Source organism: Ochotona princeps, chromosome 4, assembly GCF_030435755.1.
Source record: "Ochotona princeps isolate mOchPri1 chromosome 4, mOchPri1.hap1, whole genome shotgun sequence".
Classification (NCBI taxonomy): Eukaryota; Metazoa; Chordata; class Mammalia; order Lagomorpha; family Ochotonidae; genus Ochotona; species Ochotona princeps.
In genome coordinates this window covers 53,642,580-53,660,298 of record NC_080835.1, presented here as the reverse complement: position 1 = coordinate 53,660,298, position 17,719 = coordinate 53,642,580, and the positions used below count along the sequence as shown (strand labels likewise).

At 41.3% G+C, this 17,719-nt stretch overlaps 1 protein-coding gene across 2 annotated transcripts in view; it reads left to right on the top strand.

Annotated features, from left to right (window-relative positions):
* Positions 1-17,719, top strand: part of C2CD3 (C2 domain containing 3 centriole elongation regulator) — a 104,869-nt gene that overhangs the window by 8,015 nt on the left and 79,135 nt on the right. For both annotated transcript variants that reach the window (XM_058663570.1, XM_058663571.1), the window contains exons 3-5: positions 883-1,040; positions 13,986-14,209; positions 15,643-15,890. In XM_058663570.1, coding sequence (XP_058519553.1) covers positions 883-1,040; positions 13,986-14,209; positions 15,643-15,890 — 630 coding nt within the window. The remainder of the gene's footprint in view (positions 1-882; positions 1,041-13,985; positions 14,210-15,642; positions 15,891-17,719) is intronic.

Genomic DNA, 17,719 nt, shown 5'->3' with positions numbered 1-17,719 from the left:
ATAATCCCCATGAGTAGTTAAGACAGAAATTATGTTAAGTAAATTGTCTGAACATGTGTCTAACAGCCATTCGACAACTAGCCCATGCGAGGACCCTGTATGACATGTTCTGTGTGCAGGACCCCAGTTCTTCACACATCAATGATATGGATTCTTTGATGCCTCTTTTGCAGACAGTTGTGACTTACTCAGAAGTAGCTTTGAATCTTGGAACTGAGACACAAGCTTGAGCTTCTAATTTTAAGTCCAGTCTGCTTTTCATTACAGTGTTGAACAAGTGTGGAATACATTCAGAAATTACACTACCTTGAAATGATCTTAGATTCCACATTGCCTCATCATGTCTTTCCTGATAGGAACTATGACCACGCACGTATCATGTCTAAGTAACTAATTGAAAAATATGGTTAAGGAGCTTCTGTTCCTGTTAATTGCAGGTGTGCTCAGTAGCTTAGTGCTCTAAATATTGAGTAAGCAGTCGGACATTCCCGGAAGGATAGGGTCTTGCCCTTCCAGCTATGCAAGAGAAGCCCTTTGTCTGATTCAGAGCTAGAAATAGTAAGAATGAAAGGACTGAGACTTGTTGCTTTTAAATTTCACAACGAGGGCCTCTTTTAAAAGCATGGGGCTTCAAATATTTAGTATATTAAGTATTTTTACCCTCTAAATTTTTTTTTTCTTAGTGCAAGGTATCAGTGGTTCTCTAAATTTTTTTCTTTTGATTCTGAGTTCACAATTTCTCATCCTCAGAATGGTATGGTAAGTGCCTGGTGTATTTGAAAATAAGTAAAGGAAATTTTACCATATGTAGCCCTCTGTCTACTTCCAGAGAAACAAAGGTAAATGAAACATATCTGAGTCCGTGTTGTTGTTTCTGATTAGATATGGCTGTGTTGGTGCTGGAAGTAATCACCAGACTCGATCATCTTCCGGTTGGTAGAGTTCAAATCAGTGGACTAGCTCAGCTTTCTCCAACCCATCAAATCAATGGGTTTTTTGCCATTGTTTCACCAACATCTAAGAAACTTGGAGAACTCCAGGTAAGAAATAACATTTCTTTGCTGCATAGAATAAGTTTTTGGACAAAAATACTTGAGTCTTCTGTAGTGTTTTACATGAGTTCCACGTATCGTGCTGATTCCCATCTCTCAGCTTTTCCCATGTTTTACCCAGAAACTACAGCCTATCTTTTTTTTCCTCATATCCAAATCCACTTAGTAATTTACTGCCATCTCAAGTTCCAGAATTTCTTCATAGCGACTATACTTATTCTCTGCGTTGTGTTGAATTCATAAAAAGTATTATAAAGTCATTGCTCAGTTGTAATCTTATATTTAAGAGCACATCAAAAGCTTCTTGGAAAATAGAATTAAAAAGTTTATTTTGATGCAGAAAAAAATGTTTGGAAATTCATGCATAGAAAGTCTTCGGAAAAGTTCATAGAGGATCGAACAGAGAGAAAACAGAGCATAAAGCCACCGTCTGTGCCACTGACATCCCACATGATCCCCAGTTCAGGTGCCAGCTGCTCCACTTCCAATCCAGCTCCCCACTAATGACCTCGCAAAGCAATAGAAGTTGGCCCAAGTGGTGCGTTGCTGCCACCCACACAGGAGACTCAGATGAAGCTCCTGGCTTCTGGCTTTGGCCTAGCCCAGCTCTGAGAGTTCTACCCATCTGGGGAGTAAATCAGGAGATAGTTCTCCATCTCAGCCTCTCCCTGTCTTTCTGTAATTCTGACTTTCAAATAAGTAAATAAGTCTTTAAACTAAAGTTCATAGAAAAGGTACATGATGAAAAAAAAATGGGCTTCTAAAATTTTTATACCAAAATAAACTTATTTTTCTTTTTTTTAAATGACATTGTGTTCATTTGTTTTTTTTTTGTTTGTTTTTTTTTTTAAAGATTTATTCATTTTATTACAGCCAGATATACACAGAGAAGGAGAGACAGAGAGGAAGATCCTCCCTCTGATGATTCACTCCCCAAGTGAGCAGCAACGGGCCGATGCGCACCAATCCGAAGCCGGGAACCTGGAACCTCTTCCGGGTCTCCCACGCGGGTGCAGGGTCCCAATGCATTGGGCCGTCCTCAACTGCTTTCCCAGGCCACAAGCAGGGAGCTGGATGGGAAGTGGAGCTGCCGGGACTAGAACTGGCGCCCACATGGGATCCCGGGGCGTTCAAGGCGAGGACTTAAGCCGCTAGGCCATGCCGCCAGGCCCAACTTATTTTTCTTTAATTCCATTTTTCCACTAACTTTGTGAAGTAGTCTCCAAAATTGTTTATTAATGGTAAGCTCTTACTGTTTCCAAATTTCCTGAAAGGTAAGCCTATGTTTTCTCTCTTTTTTTTTTTAAAGATTTATTTATTTTTATTACAAAGTCAGATATACAGAGAGGAGAACAGACAGAGAGGAAGATCTTCCATCCGATGATTCACTCCCCAAGTGAGCACAATGGCCGGTTCTGCACCGATCCGAAGCCGGGAACCAGGAACCTCTTCCGGGTCTCCCACGCGGGTGCAGTATTCCCAAGCTTTAGGCCGTCCTCTACTGCTTTCCCAGGCCACAAGCAGGGAGCTGGCTGGGGAGTGGAGCTGCCGGGATTAGAACTGGCACCCATATGGGATCCCGGGGCGTTCAAGGCGAGGACTTTAGCCGCTAGGCCACGCCGCTGGGCCCATGTTTTCTCTTTTCTTTACTTTCCCTATAATTCTCAACAGAGTACCAAGCAATAATTGAATCATGTAAATAGTGTCTTTATTGTGTTTATACATTGATTCAGCTTAAATGTTTTTTGTGTACTACTATATGCCACTGGCAAATTAGGATGCAGCAATGTGCGATGGTCCTTTCATTTGGTTTTCCAGAATACATGTGTGCTGTAAGCATGCCCAGGATGCTGGGAGAAACCATAGAAGATGAATATTTTTTTTCTTTTGGGTCGCTTTTAAAAGAACTTCCTAGAGAACTCTGAACACTCTAATCCCTTAGAAATTTCAGGAATTTATACTTTGTGCAGTGTCCTCTAAAATTCACATAGCAAATCAAGAAATCAGCTCAAAAAAAAAAAAAAAAGCCCAGTAAGGAGGAAATACCCAATATCATGTAATAAAAGAATGTGTTACAGAACCACAGCCTAGAATTGTGTTAGTGGAACATGGATAAAAATGCTCCAACAAAGTGAATTTGACATTTTGTTGTATTTGTTACATTTTTATTAATATGTTAAATTTAACATAGTGACATTTAATTGGTAACTTCAAGATTCTGTGAATGATTTGTTTATGCTTTTTGATGGTGGCATAAATTTGCATCAGAAAACAGCCTAGCTGAAAATAGTGGTAATTTCTTGGCTGCTGCTTACTGCTAATGTGTCTATGGAAGAAATGTTATGGTATGCGATATTTGCTTCGTAACAATCCACTGGCAACGTATAGTTTAAGGAAAGGAATAAGTGAAACTAGGTTAACTAGGTACTGTTAATCATTAAAGCTAGATCATGATTGCCTAAGTTCATTGTATCTTTTCTAATTTTATATATGTTTTAACTTTTTCTTTGTTTTTTTGTTGTTGTGTTGGTTTGGATTTATTTGTGCCTTTTTTTGTTTGTTTTTGGTAGTTAAATTTTTCACAATAAAATAATTTTAAGTTTTAATATTAATTATTTCAAAGGGCTATTGAAACTGACTTACAGAAAAGTATATATCATTGTGACAGTTGAGGACATTAAAAACAAAGGCAAGAGCTACCAGCTTCTAAGGTAGAAAAAAAAAGTCATATAGAGTATTGAGTAGTATGGCTTCAGGCATCTCAATAGCAGGATTAGGGACCAGAAACAATGTTTTCAGAATGGTGAATGAAAATGGCTTAGAATTCTCTCCAGTGATGTATCTTATCCAGATAAGGGCAGAATAGGGAAGTTTTGATGTGAACAACATCTCAAAAATTTTTACTTCTCTCACTCCTTTCCTGCAAAAGCAGCCAAATAACTTCTACCAGAAAGATGGCATGAACTAAGAAAGAAGACAGAATGAGGTGTAGGGAATATGGGTTCCCCAGAGGAGAGAGGCAGAAATCTTTAATTTAGCATAAAGGGAGAGCCAGCAATGGCAGCTAGTCCAAATCAAAACATGTCCTTAGGAACTGGAAGAGAGTTCTCAAAAAGAAAAGGTTACACTATACCTGATGTATCTGAAAACCTAAGAGATTGAGACAATTGGCAAATAACTTGGAACTGAATTAATAGTAAGAATAATAAATACAAAGCAAATTAGGAAACAATGGCAGTTGCCATTTTGAGGAAAAATTGTGTGGGAAGGAAAATCATAACTGAAATATCTCCTTGTTCAGCTGTAAATAAAGTACATGTTCTTTATATTGTAGTTTTGGTTAGACCAGGAATCAGTGGTTATAATATTATCCTTTTAGCAGGTTAAAAGGATAGGGAAAGTGAACAGATATGAAACAGAGCTAAATTCTTCCACTCTGGGAAATCACAGCATAGTGCCTAGGGCTAGCGTTCTGCAGGAGTTAAACTTATTGCTTGCCACACTAACATGCCGTATCTGGCATCCTTTGTCAGAGTACTGATTTGACTCCTAGCTGCTCCATTTCCCATCCAGATCCCTGCTAATGTGCATGAAAAGGCAGCAAAGGATGGCCCAAGTGCTTGGGTCCCTGTCACTCATGTGAGAGACTCAACTGGAATTTCAGGCACCTACCCAACCCTGATTGTTAAAGCCATTTGAGGAGTTAGCTAGTGAAAGGACTCTCTCTCTCTGTCTCTCTCTTATTCTCTCTCACTTACTCATCCTGCCTTGCAAAACAATTATTTTAATTTTTATTATTATTTTATTGTGATAATCTTTACTTAGTTGGTTAGGGCACAAAGGGTCAAGGGCTAAGGAAAGAGGGTAAGACCATTGTTTCCACATTATTATTTTTTCTAGATCTGGGGTAAGGGGAGAATAAGGGGTGAAGCATCACCCAGCCTCCCACCCATTCCAGGTCCCCGACATGGGGCTTACTCTGAGGGTCCTGCTCAAGTGGTTTTGATAGTCCAACAGTTCTGAATTGCTGCCAGTAGTGCCATTCCAAACACGATTAAATCTCTCCAGAATCCACTGGTTGACACAATCTTCCTTAGAGTTTTTGTTAGCCCAGATTTTCACTGCCAACACATGGCTGGGGTACATATTGATTTGTTCTGTCCTCTGTCCTATAGTGGTACCAGGTATCCTCTGCAAGTTCCAGTAGACTGCTATATCCTCCATGTGCACTTGGATTTGCTGTCTACTGTTCCATCTGAGCCTCTGAGGAGGCTCAGCTTTGACACTTGCACTCCATGGTCAGACCATGGTACCTGCACTTCTCCTCATGGTTGGGGTTCTGAGTTCAGCAGTTCAGTTGGAGGGATCCTCAAAGAAACTTTGTCTGAAGTGATCCCAGGCCTGATTCCTGTGTGTGCATGCCAGTACAGGGTCCAGCACAGTCTGTCGCCCCAAACAGCTTACGCATATGTTGGTGGTTGCACATGCTGAGTCAGTTCTGTTTCCAGTCCTGTCTTCTACAAGAACCAATGGATGTTGCAGTCTAGCCTGATTCTGCCCACCACATTCTCGGCCCTCACACAAACCAGTGGGAGCTGCAGCCTAGTCAGGACGACTCCAAATAACTCCCTCCAGACCCGCCCCCTGCCCTGGTACCCGTGCTTGCCAGTATGTATGACAGACTGGTCCAGTCTGTCCCACATCTTATTCAGCTCTCACACATGTCAATGGGCATTGAAGCCTCGTTCAACTCAACCAACCCCACTATCCAGCCCCCACACATGCTGGTGGGTGCCTCTCTGTCCAGCCATGCTTGCCCCAGTCCTGGTTTTCATGCTCTCCTGTGGGAGTGGCAGCTCAAGAGGGAGGTGCCCACTAATTCCCTCCTGGGCACACTCCCGGATCATGCGCTTTCCAGATGGTTCTGCAGTTTAGCTTGACATAATTAGCCCCCAGTGCCAGCATCTGCCAGCTGATGCTGCGGCAAAGCCCAGCCAACCTTCACCCACTCTGATCTATGCTTGCACTGATAGGAACAGTCAGCCCAGCCTGGCTTTTCCCTGATCTAGCTCACATGAGGCTCAAAGGTATTTTAGCTCTCTCCGGTCTGGTCTACCCCCATCCCAACTCACACTCTCCAATGGGAGTGGTGTTCCAGCAGGGGTGCCCTCCACATTTCCCCTACCAGCTTTACCCCTCCACCTCTGCCCGGGTCTTGCATGTGCTGGTTGGGTGCTGTGTCCTGGTCTGAGATGGCCTGCCTCACCTCAGCTTTTGCCAGTGGATGCTCTAGTCTGGCCCGGCCCGTCCTACCCCCAATTCCAGCTCAGGTTGGTGTTGCAACCAGACTTGGCCCGACCCACACTCCATTCTGGTGCTCAGATTTGCCAGTGGGTGATGTGAACTGACCCTGCTTAGTTCGCCCCCTACCTACACCAAATGTATGCTGGTGGGTACTGTTCCCTGACCTAGTCTGGGCTGCTCCCTATTGTGGTTCTTGGGTTCACCTGCATGCACTGTGTCCCGACAGAGGAGTGTCAAATAATTTTTAAAAAAAAAAGATAGTACCTGATAACATGGGAAAAATTAAGATATGTAAATTAATCTTTAATATAACCATTCTATGTGGTGCTGTAGAACTACATACCACAACAAGAGTTGAAAAAACCTATTTTCTCCGGGAAAATAAAGTAGTCTAGATGAGGAACTTTTTAGTAACAAAATTGTAGAACTCATTATATGCATGTGTTATGTTCATTTAAAATAACTTAAAACACACACACACACACAATTAATAATGGAGCTTGAATTCTTGCTGTATCACTGCTTTGCTGCCTCAAAGGACAACCCCAAGCTGACCAAGTCTGGGGATTCCTGATCAACTGAAAGCTGAAGGAAGCAGTTTCAGTGTTGATGCACAGGGGAAAGTCGGGTGTAGCCCATCCAGAGAGTGAAGACCTCAGGAGAAATAGATATAGCTGATTACGTAGTCATTACAGTGGAGCTGACAGAGAGGTGAAGCTTTATTATATTCCATTATTAGTATTGATCAGATGTCAGAAATAACATGAGTCTGGCTGTAATAATCAACTACCAAAAAAATCAGACATTTTAAGATACCAAGCTCTGATATTTTATAAGTGTGTGATATAAAATATACATATACATTCATAGTTACATGTGTATATATACAATTTCTTTAAATTTTAAATTGAGAAAGAAGAGTTTAAGTTTTCTGAAACCCATTTCTTTAATTTGGCCAGAAACTTAGTGCTTTTTCTTCTGTATCAAGTTGTTGATATCATGTATTTTGTATATAGTGATCATTACAGCATTCCTTTTAAAATTATAGGATTTCGTTTTCATTCAGTTATGTAACAGAAATAACCATTCATAAACATACATATTTCCAAACAAAGGTAGACTCTTGACAAGATAGTTTTGATATAGGATTCCACTCAAAGATACTTATAACATTAAAGATTTCAAACATCATAGCTAATCCTAAGTATTATACCATGCGTCATTCACCTCCATATGTTATACTTTCAGTATATATTAAGAAAGGAGGGGGTAGGCATTTGGCACAGTGGTTAAGGCGCTGCTTACAACACCCGCATATCACACTGGAGGCCTGCTTCAAGTTCCCACTCCGCTCTCCATCCAAACTCCCACTTGTGCATACACTGGGAGGCAACAGAAGATGGTTCAAGTACTTGGGTCTCTGCCACCCACGTGGGATACCCAAATTAAGTTTTAGGCTATAGGCTTTGGCTTCGCTCAGCCTCAGTTATTGTGAGCATTTAGGAAGTAAATCAGCAATATAGAAGGTTTGTCTGCCTCAGTGCCTTTCAAGTAAAAGTTTAAAAAAATTGAAAAACGTATAAGTGTTGTAAAAGTCTGAAATTTTAAAAATCATTTAGAGATATCAGTTCTTTATTTTCTAATTCAGGAGTCTACTTCATATCCAGAGCTCCTATTTAGTATAGAAAATATGAAAACAAAGGACAGATTGTTCCTTGCAAAATAAATTTTGTGATGATATAATTATCAAAGGATGAATGGAGTCAATGACCAATTATGTGGTTCCTTTGAATGAATTTGAATATAATCAGCTTGTTACACAGGCTATAATCTCAACTAAAATGGCCCTTCCCTGATCACTCTGAGCTGGTGATTTGAGGCTGGGATATCTCCTTGGGCAGCATAACCAGAAAAAATGTTAACTCAAGCTCAAACACATTTAACACCACCCTTGTCCATGTGATTAGAACAGGCTACCATGACTGCCTATCCAGTTTATCAAGCACAAAGTTAGCCACAGGAATATGTTTTAGGTGTTAATGATATGCATGTGTTGTTTGACTTTTACCTTTTTAGGCAAAGAAGATACTGAATAGATTTTTAATTTGTTTATTTGCAAAATGTTGCCACCTGGAATTTAGGTTTTAAAAATGTACATTATCAACAAAGACAACAGCAGGAGCATGGCCAGCAGTTTTCAGTATGCTTTCCAAGACTTTCCCAGTTCAGAGAAATATTCCTTTTGTTTATGATAGGTTTGTCATAGGCATCACATCCAATGAATGTTCAATTGTATCAGAATTCACATTAATACTAAAATAAGGCTTTCTAGAAGTTATTTTCCTTTCAACTACAATGGGGAAAACGCCTTTTAAAATAAACTTTATTTATTTGCTTGACAGAAGGAGATATGCAGCTCTTCTATTCACTGATTCACTTTGCAGATGGCTGAACACCAGAAGTAGGACAGGTCAAAGCCAGGCGTGCCAAGAACTTTGTCTGGGTGTCCTGCCTCGGTGACAGGAGACTAGGTAGTTGGGCCCTCTGCATTCTTAGGTGCATTAGCAGAAAGCTGGATGGAAAGCACAGAGGCCAGTAGGCAAACCAGTACTCCCATATGGGGCATCAGCAATGTCAGGAGCAGTTTGGCAGCAACCAACCTCAACACCAACCCCAACAAAAGTTAACACTTTCGGGCCCGGCGGCGTGGCCTAGCGGCTAAAGTCCTCGCCTTGAAAGCCCCGGGATCCCGTATGGGCGCCAGTTCTAATCCCGGCAGCTCCACTTCCCATCCAGCCTCCCTGCTTGTGTCCTGGGAAAGCAGTTGAGGACGGCCCAATGCATTAGGACCCTGCACCCGCGTGGGAGACCCGGAAGAGGTTCCAGGTTCCTGGCTTCGGATCGGTGCGCATCGGCCCGTTGCGGCTCACTTGGGGAGTGAATCATCGGACAGAAGATCTTCCTCTCTGTCTCTCCTCCTCTGTGTATATCTGGCTGTAATAAAATGAATAAATCTTTAAAAAAAAAAAGTTAACACTTTCATTTAACTTGCTTCTTAGGTTTGCAGCCATACCACTAACAAGCTGACGAATTATAAATTTAATTAGACTAACATATACAAATAGCATTTGTTGCATACGAATTCTGCATTCACTAGGCATTCTTTCACCATTTGGCTTTTAGTTGGAAAGTCAGATTTACAGAGAGAAGGAGAAACAGAGAGAAAGATCTTCCATCCTCTGATTCACTCCCCCAAGTGGCTATGATGGCCAGAGCTGAGGCAGCCCAAAGCCAGGAGTCAGGAGCCAGGAGTTTCCACCAGGTCTCCCACTGCTTTCCCAGACCACATTTAGGGAGCTGGATGGGAAACAAGGCTGCTGGGATATGAACCTATGCCGAAATGGGATCCTAGCAAATGCAAGGCAAGGACTTCAGCTGCTAGGCTACTGCGCCTGGGCCCCTTTTCCCAATTTTTATCATCCATGTGAGACTTAAAACTTTTGTTTTACAAAATAATTGCATGTTACAGGAATTCCATTCATTTTATTAACATTTTAGAAACAACTATAATGACTTAGGTAGTTGGGTCCTGCCACCCACCTTTGAAACCTAGATTGAGTTTGAAAAGTGAACTAGCCAATGAGACTGACTCTGATTCCCTCTCCCCCCCAACCCCCCCCCGTCTCTCTTCGCTGCTCTGCTTCTCAAGTCAGTAATAAATACAAAATGAAAGACACTTTTTTCTTTTAACTAGAGAGACAGATTCACAGAAAAGGAGAAATGGGGATCTTTCTCTGTCTCTACATCTGCTGATTTCACTCCCCTAATGGCCTCAATGGCTGGAACTGAGCTGTACGAAGCCAGGAGTCAGGAGCTTCATTCAAGTCTCCACGTGGTTGCAGGGGACCAGCCACCAGGGCCATCCTCTGCTGCTTTCCCAGGCCACAAGCAGAGAGCTGGATGGGAAGTGGAATATCTGAGACCCAAAACAGCACCCACATGGGTCGGTACCTACAGGCAGAGGATCAATGAGTTGAACCCTTATGCCAGAACCCACTCACTACTTTCTCTTTGAGTGGGTTTCTGGTTTTGACCTGGCCCAGCACTAGCTATTGAATGTATCTGGGACGTAAACCAGCACATAGAAGATCTCTGTTTCTTTGCCTTTTAAATAAATAAAAATAAAATTTTAAAAACCCTATTCCAACTTCAGTACCTTTTCTGTTTTAACCATGTGTTTATTACACATACTGATTCCTTTTTCTTGTTTGTTTCTTAATGTGATCTTTTAAAATTTGCTTCTCTTTTTAAAGTTCCTTTTTATTCATCCCCCCCCCCCGCCCCTTTACTTGAAAGGCAGAGTTAAAGAGAAAGAGATGTGTCATCTGCTGGCTCACTCCTCAAAAGCCCACAACAGCCAGGGCTAAGCTAGACCAGAGTCGGACCCAAAAACTGCATCCAGGCCTCTGATGTGGATGGCATGTAATTAAGGTTTTGTGCATTCATCTGCTGCCTCCCAAGGCAGAAGCAGTGGAGACAGGCATCTCAAGCAGCAGCCTAACTTGTAACACAGCACCTGCCTCCATAATGGTGTCTGTTGACAGTCACGTCTTGTTTATATATCTCACCATCAGGAATAATCTCTGCTACAAAGAAATGCCTTTCCCCGTTTTCTTTTGTTGAAATGCATGTGTTTCTTGTTTTCTCTTGTATTTACACAAGAATTATTTCACTTTCTTCTTGATTCTAATAATGTAAGGCAGTGATCTACAGAAACCACAGATGCTGGGGACTGGTCCTGTGGTGTAACAGATAAAACCTCTGCCTGCTGGCATCCCATATGGGCACTAGTTAGTGTTCTGGATGCTTTATTACTGATTTAGCTCCCTGCTAATATACCTGAGAAAAGCAACAGAGATGGTCCATTGCTTGGGCCCCCACACGCGTGTGGGAGACCCAAAAGATGCTCTTGGCTTCAGCTCAACCCATTGAGACCATCTAGAGAGTGGCTCAGCAAACAGAAGATTCTGTGACTCTCCCCTCTCTCTCTATGTAACTCCGCCTTTCAAATAAATAAGTAGGTAATAAATCTTTTTAAAAAGGAGAAGCAGCAGCAAAAGAAACAGGAAGAAAAGAAAGGAAGGGAAGAAGAAGCCACAAGTACTAAGGGAATGCTGCAAACAACTCTACACATTAAATTTGTAAATTTGTAAATTGATTTGTTTAATTGAAAGACAGAGAGTATCAGGGTAGGAGACAGTGAGGAATCTTCCATCTGCTGATTCATTCCCCAAATAACCACAACAACCAGGGTTGACCATGCTGAAGCTAAGAACCAGGAACTCTACATAGGTCTCCCATGTGCATTACAGGTGTCCAAGCACTTGGAACATTATCCAGTGCCTCCCCTGGAGCATCAGCTAGGAGCTGGATCAGAGGCAAAGCAGCCAGGACCTGAACCAGCACTCCGATATGGAATGCCAGCATTATAAACATGAATTTGACAACTTAGGTAAAATGGGCTGATTTTTTGAAAACCATAAACTCTTCAAAACTCACTCAAGATGAAAGATAACTTGAATAGCCCTGTAGTTTTTTTTTAAGATAGATCTACAACAATTTTTTAAATGGAATTTCTTCTTCTCTCTACAACTCTCCCTCTCAAATAAAAAATAAATTTCAAAAAAACTTCCAAAAATAAATCTTAAAAAAACCTAATTGTTATACACATATAAATAAATAACATCAATTTTTTACAGAATCTTCCAAAAATTATTTTGAGGCTTTTACAATATTTATATTAAAATGCAAGAAGAGCTATCCTCTGTATTTTGATGTAAGATAATTAAGTCTTATGTGTGGACTTTGTCCAGCCCTTCAAGGACTAGTGGTAGTATAGGCCCGTGAATTGTTTTGTTACTGGTTCAGATCTGCTTGGGACTAAAGCAAAACTCAGTGGTCAGTTGCCAAGTCACTGTTAAGGCCGGAAACAAGACCTTTGCTCCCAGTGTCTCCTGTGTTTCTAGAATGCAGTGAAAGTTTTTAGCAAGTAATAACTGGTAAGAGAGCAATTCATGACATTAACATTTGGGCAACTGGGATTGTATGTGAGCCCTGCAGGGTTCTCATCCTACCATATTCCTGTCAGTTGTCTTTGTACAAAATGTTAAGTAAATTTGGAGAGCATTATATTACCTGGTTCACAGGATCATTCTCATCAAGACCCAAATATGTATACACATTTTGAGATTTATTTGTTTTTATTGGAAAGTTAGATATACATAAAGGAGGATCACAGAGAGGAAGATCTTCTGTCTGTTGATTTACTCCCCAAGCAGCCGCAATACCCGGAGCTGAACTGATCTGAAGCCAGGAGCCCGGAGCCTCTTCCAGGTCTTCCACGTGGATGCAGTGTCCCAAGGCTTTTGGCCATCCTCGACTGCTTTCCCAGGCCACAAGCAGAGAGCTAGAAGGGAGCTAGAACTGGCACCCATATGTGATCCCAGTGCGTGCAAGGCAAGGATTTTAGCCACTAGGCTACCACGCTGGGCCCAAGACACAGATATATTTTAATGAGTTTCTACCTTAGCAATTTTTCTACACAAAATATTCCAGTGACATTCCCAGAAATATGTTAAAAACATCTAGCTGCAATTTCTCATTTTTTGTGTTTGGCTGTCTTGGGCTGCTTCAACAATTTCTGCTGCTTCCTCTGACGTTGACCCTGACCCTTTCAACAATGCTAACCTTTTTTTCTTTTAATATTTTACTCACTTTCTTCTCTGAGGATTAACTTTATGCTCTATTTTATTTTTATTTTTTTTATTTCTCTGTTAGACTTTTCTCCATTGGACTTTTTTCAGAGGATGAGAGAGTCTAATAAAAATGTTAAAGTCATAGGAATTAAATGGTAATGTGATTCTTTTTTCATCTTAGCATTTGTCCTTCCTCATCCCACCCAATAACACAGACCTAGGGACTAAGCAACTAACAGTAAAAATATAAGGCATTATTTTATTTATCGTATTATTAGCCATGTTATACATGAGTACTGTGTGTGTATAGGAATTGTGCTTAATTAGAGTCTGTAGAAAATTTAAGGTAGCTTATGCCTTCAAGGAGTTCCTGATCTAATTAAAATGATGACTAACTAGAGAAATCTTCTCTATATAAATGTATGCTCGTGTGCATGTGTGTTCAAATCAGATGAATTCGCTTTCCTAATGGAGCTATATCATGACAGAAACGTCTCTGTTTAAGGAAGTTAATAATCCCTGGCCTAGAGTAAAGTGCTCTGTAAATAATGATTATATTGATGGACACAGAATGAGTAAAAACTTGAAGAAAGCAGTGGACAAGACATCTCTACGTGCACATACACTTCTATATAAACGTGTAAAGCAGTGAAACATAGGATGCATTTAGTGAAACATAGGATACATTTAGAGAAACATACATAATTGGTCTATGTCAGAGATAAAAGAAGAGTTAATGAGAAATGTACCTTTTCTGGTAGGCAGGGCGGGAAGTTAGATGTAATCTAGTAAGGAATTAATTCATATGAAGCAGGGATCCTGGAGAAGGAGTCAATGGTAAAGACAATTCATGATATATACATGTCTGTTTCAGGTCTCACTTGCCCTGGAGCCTCTGTCAGAAACTTACAACAGCTACAATCCTTTCCCTACTCCTGACATGACAGGTGATGTACTTTATTCTGAACAAGGATTTAGAGAGAATGCTGAACCCTGCAGTACCCAGTTTCTGCTTCCATCACGGCCTCAGAAGATCTCTGCCAACAAAGTTGACGGGAAGGAGTTAGCTGCCAGCAGTAGCAGATCAACCACTCCAAGGTAATTACCACACCAGTACCTTATATTTGTCAACCAACTACTGTGGTACTTGTCATTTCTCTCTTTCATTTGTGGCTAAGCAAAAGATGAGAGGGAGATGCGGTCACTAGTTCAACAGATAACTATGGAGCATCATATAACTTATGATGTTCTGATGTGATGCCAGGTGCTGGGCATGGAAATGAATGCAATAATTCCTTTTTTCAAGGACTGCACTACCCACAATCTAGTGGAAAAGCAACATACACATAAACGTGACTGATGATGTCCGTGAAGGGAAGGCCATTATTTTGTGAAACACAATAGAATAACAGAAACAGATTGCTCTTTTATTATTAAAGATGTTTTTATTTTTATTGGGAAGTCAAATTTACAGAGAGAAGGAGAGACAAAGAGAAAGATCTTCTATCTGCTGGTTCACTCCCCATGTGTCCGCAATGGCTGGAGCTGAGCCGATCTGAAGCCAGGAGCTTCTTCCGGCTCTTCCACGTGGGTACAGAATCCCATTGCTTTGGGCCATCATTGACTGCTTTCCCAGGCCACAGCAGAGAGCTGGAAGGGAAGTAAAGCAGCCAAGATACAAACAAGTGCTCATATGGATCCCAGTGCATGCAAGGCAAGGACTTTGGCCTCTGTTCTACTGTGCCAGGCCCGAAACCGATAGATTTTTCAAAACAGTATTTAAGAAATGGAAATCTTCCATCGGCTGGTTCATTCGCCAAATGTCCACAACTGCAGCTGGGCCTGGCTGAAGGCAGAAACCAGGAATTCCATGAGGGCATCCCAAGCAAGGGCTTCATCTGCGCCTCAATAACCTACACAGTGGGCCTGGCGCAGTGGCCTAGCAGCTAAAGTCCTTGCCTTGGGCGTCTCAGGATCCCATATGGGCACCGGTTCTAGTCCCGGCAGCTCCACTTCCCATCCAGCTCCCTACTTGTGGCCCGGGAAGGCAGTCGGGGACGGCCCAAGGCCTTGGGACCTTGCACCCATGTGGGAGACCTGGAAGAGGTTCCTGGTTCCTGGCTTCGGATCGGCGCAGCACCAGCAGTTGTGGCTGACTTTGGGAGTGAATCATCGGACGGAAGATCTTCCTCTCTGTCTCTCCTCCTATCTGTGTGTCTGACTTTGTAATAAAATAAATAAATCTTTAAAAAAAAAAAGCTACACAAGAAGCAAATTTTTGTTTTAAGTACTTATTTATGAAGTATTTGCTTTGGGTCAGGCTCTGTACTAAGTTTGACATTTCATTGTCCCACATAAGCAACAGCCCTACAACAGTAAGTAAAAGCACCTGTTGTTTTTCTCACTTGGGAGGTGAAAGACAATTTTTACCTCTGACAAAGTTCATTGTTTCTCTTATTTGGGAGGTGAAAAACGACTTCTACCTCTGACAAAGTTCTAATCCTCCTTCTCTCTCTATTTTAATTAAATAGGGGAAAGGATCACCTGTACTTCACAGAACATGCTGATACGCTGAAAGACTCTTTGTGTGGACCGCAGCCCCATGTTGATTCAGGACAGAGTTTGGAGTCCATGACTCTGAAAGACAGAGCTGCGCAGAAACAGATGTCCCTTCTCGACTGTTCTGAATCCCAGCCTCCAGTGGCAATGGTTGCCAAGAGTCATAGTGACTCATGCATCCTTTCTTCAAACAACCCGCCTACCAAAGACCTTCTTTCAGGTTTGTAGGTACAAGCAAAGACTAAGCTATATTTGTCTCTGCTTGTTAGCCAGCCTACAAAGAGAACCCAAAACTTCTTTTGAAGTGAGTAGCCAAATAAAAGTAGAAGTCTTCATAGAATCCAGCATCTCTATGATAGCTCTCTTAAGCCACCAAGTAGTTTCTAAATAATTACTAGGTTCATAAAATTATAGCTATGGGGAAGGAACCATCCAAAAGGAACCTGGATATAAAAGAATGCCTTTGCCATAGAAGAATACTAACCCTTCTTTTTCCTCAACCATTTCAAGACAGCTGAGATTTTGTCTCATTGTCAGCATTTACTCACATACTTCTGTATGGCAGCTAGAACCAAACCTGTTTCATATTCTGAAAACTATTAGTCTTTTTTTTTTTAAGAAAGATGTATTTATTTTAATTGTAAAGTCAGATACACAGAGAGGAGGAGAAACAGAGAGAAAGATCTTCTGTCTGATGATTCACTCCCCAAGTAGCTGCAGTGGCCTGAGCAAAGCAGATCTAAAGCCAGGAGCCAGTAGTCTCTTCTGGGTCTGCCACACGGTCGCAGGGTCACCAGGCCCTTGGCCATCCTCGACTGCTTTCCCAGGCCACAAGCAGGGAGCTGGATGAGAAGCAGGGCTGCTGGAACAGGAACCGGCGCCTATATGGTATCCCAGTGTATGCAAGGTGAGGACAGTAGACACTAGGTTGCCTTGCTGGGCCTAAAACTATTAGTCTTTTTTTTTTTTAAAGATTTATTTTTATTGGAAAGGCAGATATACAGAGAGGAGGACACGCAGAGAGGAAGATCGTCTCTCTGATGATCCATTCCCAAGTAACCACAATGACCAGAGCTGAGCTGATCTGAAGCCAGGAACCAAGAACTTCTTCTGGTTTCCCAAGCAGGTGAAGGATCCCAAGGCCTTGGGCCATCCTTGACTTCTTTCCCAGGCCATAAGCAGAGAGCTGGATGGGAAGTATGGCCGCCAGAATTAGAACCGGCACTCATATGGAATCTCAGCACATTCAAGGCGAGGACTTTAGCCACTAAGCTATCGTGCTGGGCCCAAACTATTAATGTTAATGGGAATAGTCAGCACAGAGCAACTGCTGATCCTCAGCCTGGGAATTATGTTTGACTTGTGGCCAAACAGAAGTAGAGTGGAGGTACTTAACTAATGTAAAGACTTAGGCTCAAATTAAAAAAGCCAACAGGAAGAGAATTAGATTCCCTCATGTGAAGGAGTGGTATAGTGCTCTTAAACTGCTCTGTAATGGTCAGCCGTATATATATCTATATCTCTGAAGCATCAGGAGTGTCACAGGAATTTGTCACCATACAAATATGATTTCCTACAAAGAAGATCTGTAGCATTAGTCAAAAACCTTTTAACTGTTTGAGCACATAATCTACATTAGCAAGTACATTTTTTAAATAAAGAACAACATTCTGTTCATATTTTTAAACCAAAATATATTGTAATTTCCTATTTTTAATGATATATTTCAAATTATAATCTGTTAACTTTGGCCTTTAATGCAAGAACTACATTAACAAGAAAAAAATCTTTCCCCACTATGTTTATCACTTATCAGTTCATACTTGGAATATTTTGTGTAGACCCTGAGTACCCAACTTTGACTTTTTTTTTTTTAATTCAGTAAGCAGTTATTATTCAGCACCCATTAAATGTATGACACTTCTACGTATGAGGGACATTGTAGTTTAAATTTGAAACAAATATGCACAGTGTCCCTCCTTTGCAGTCTTAGATTCTAAGTGGATAAGACAAGTGAAAAATTAGTTGATAAGAGTGCCAGTGGGGAGA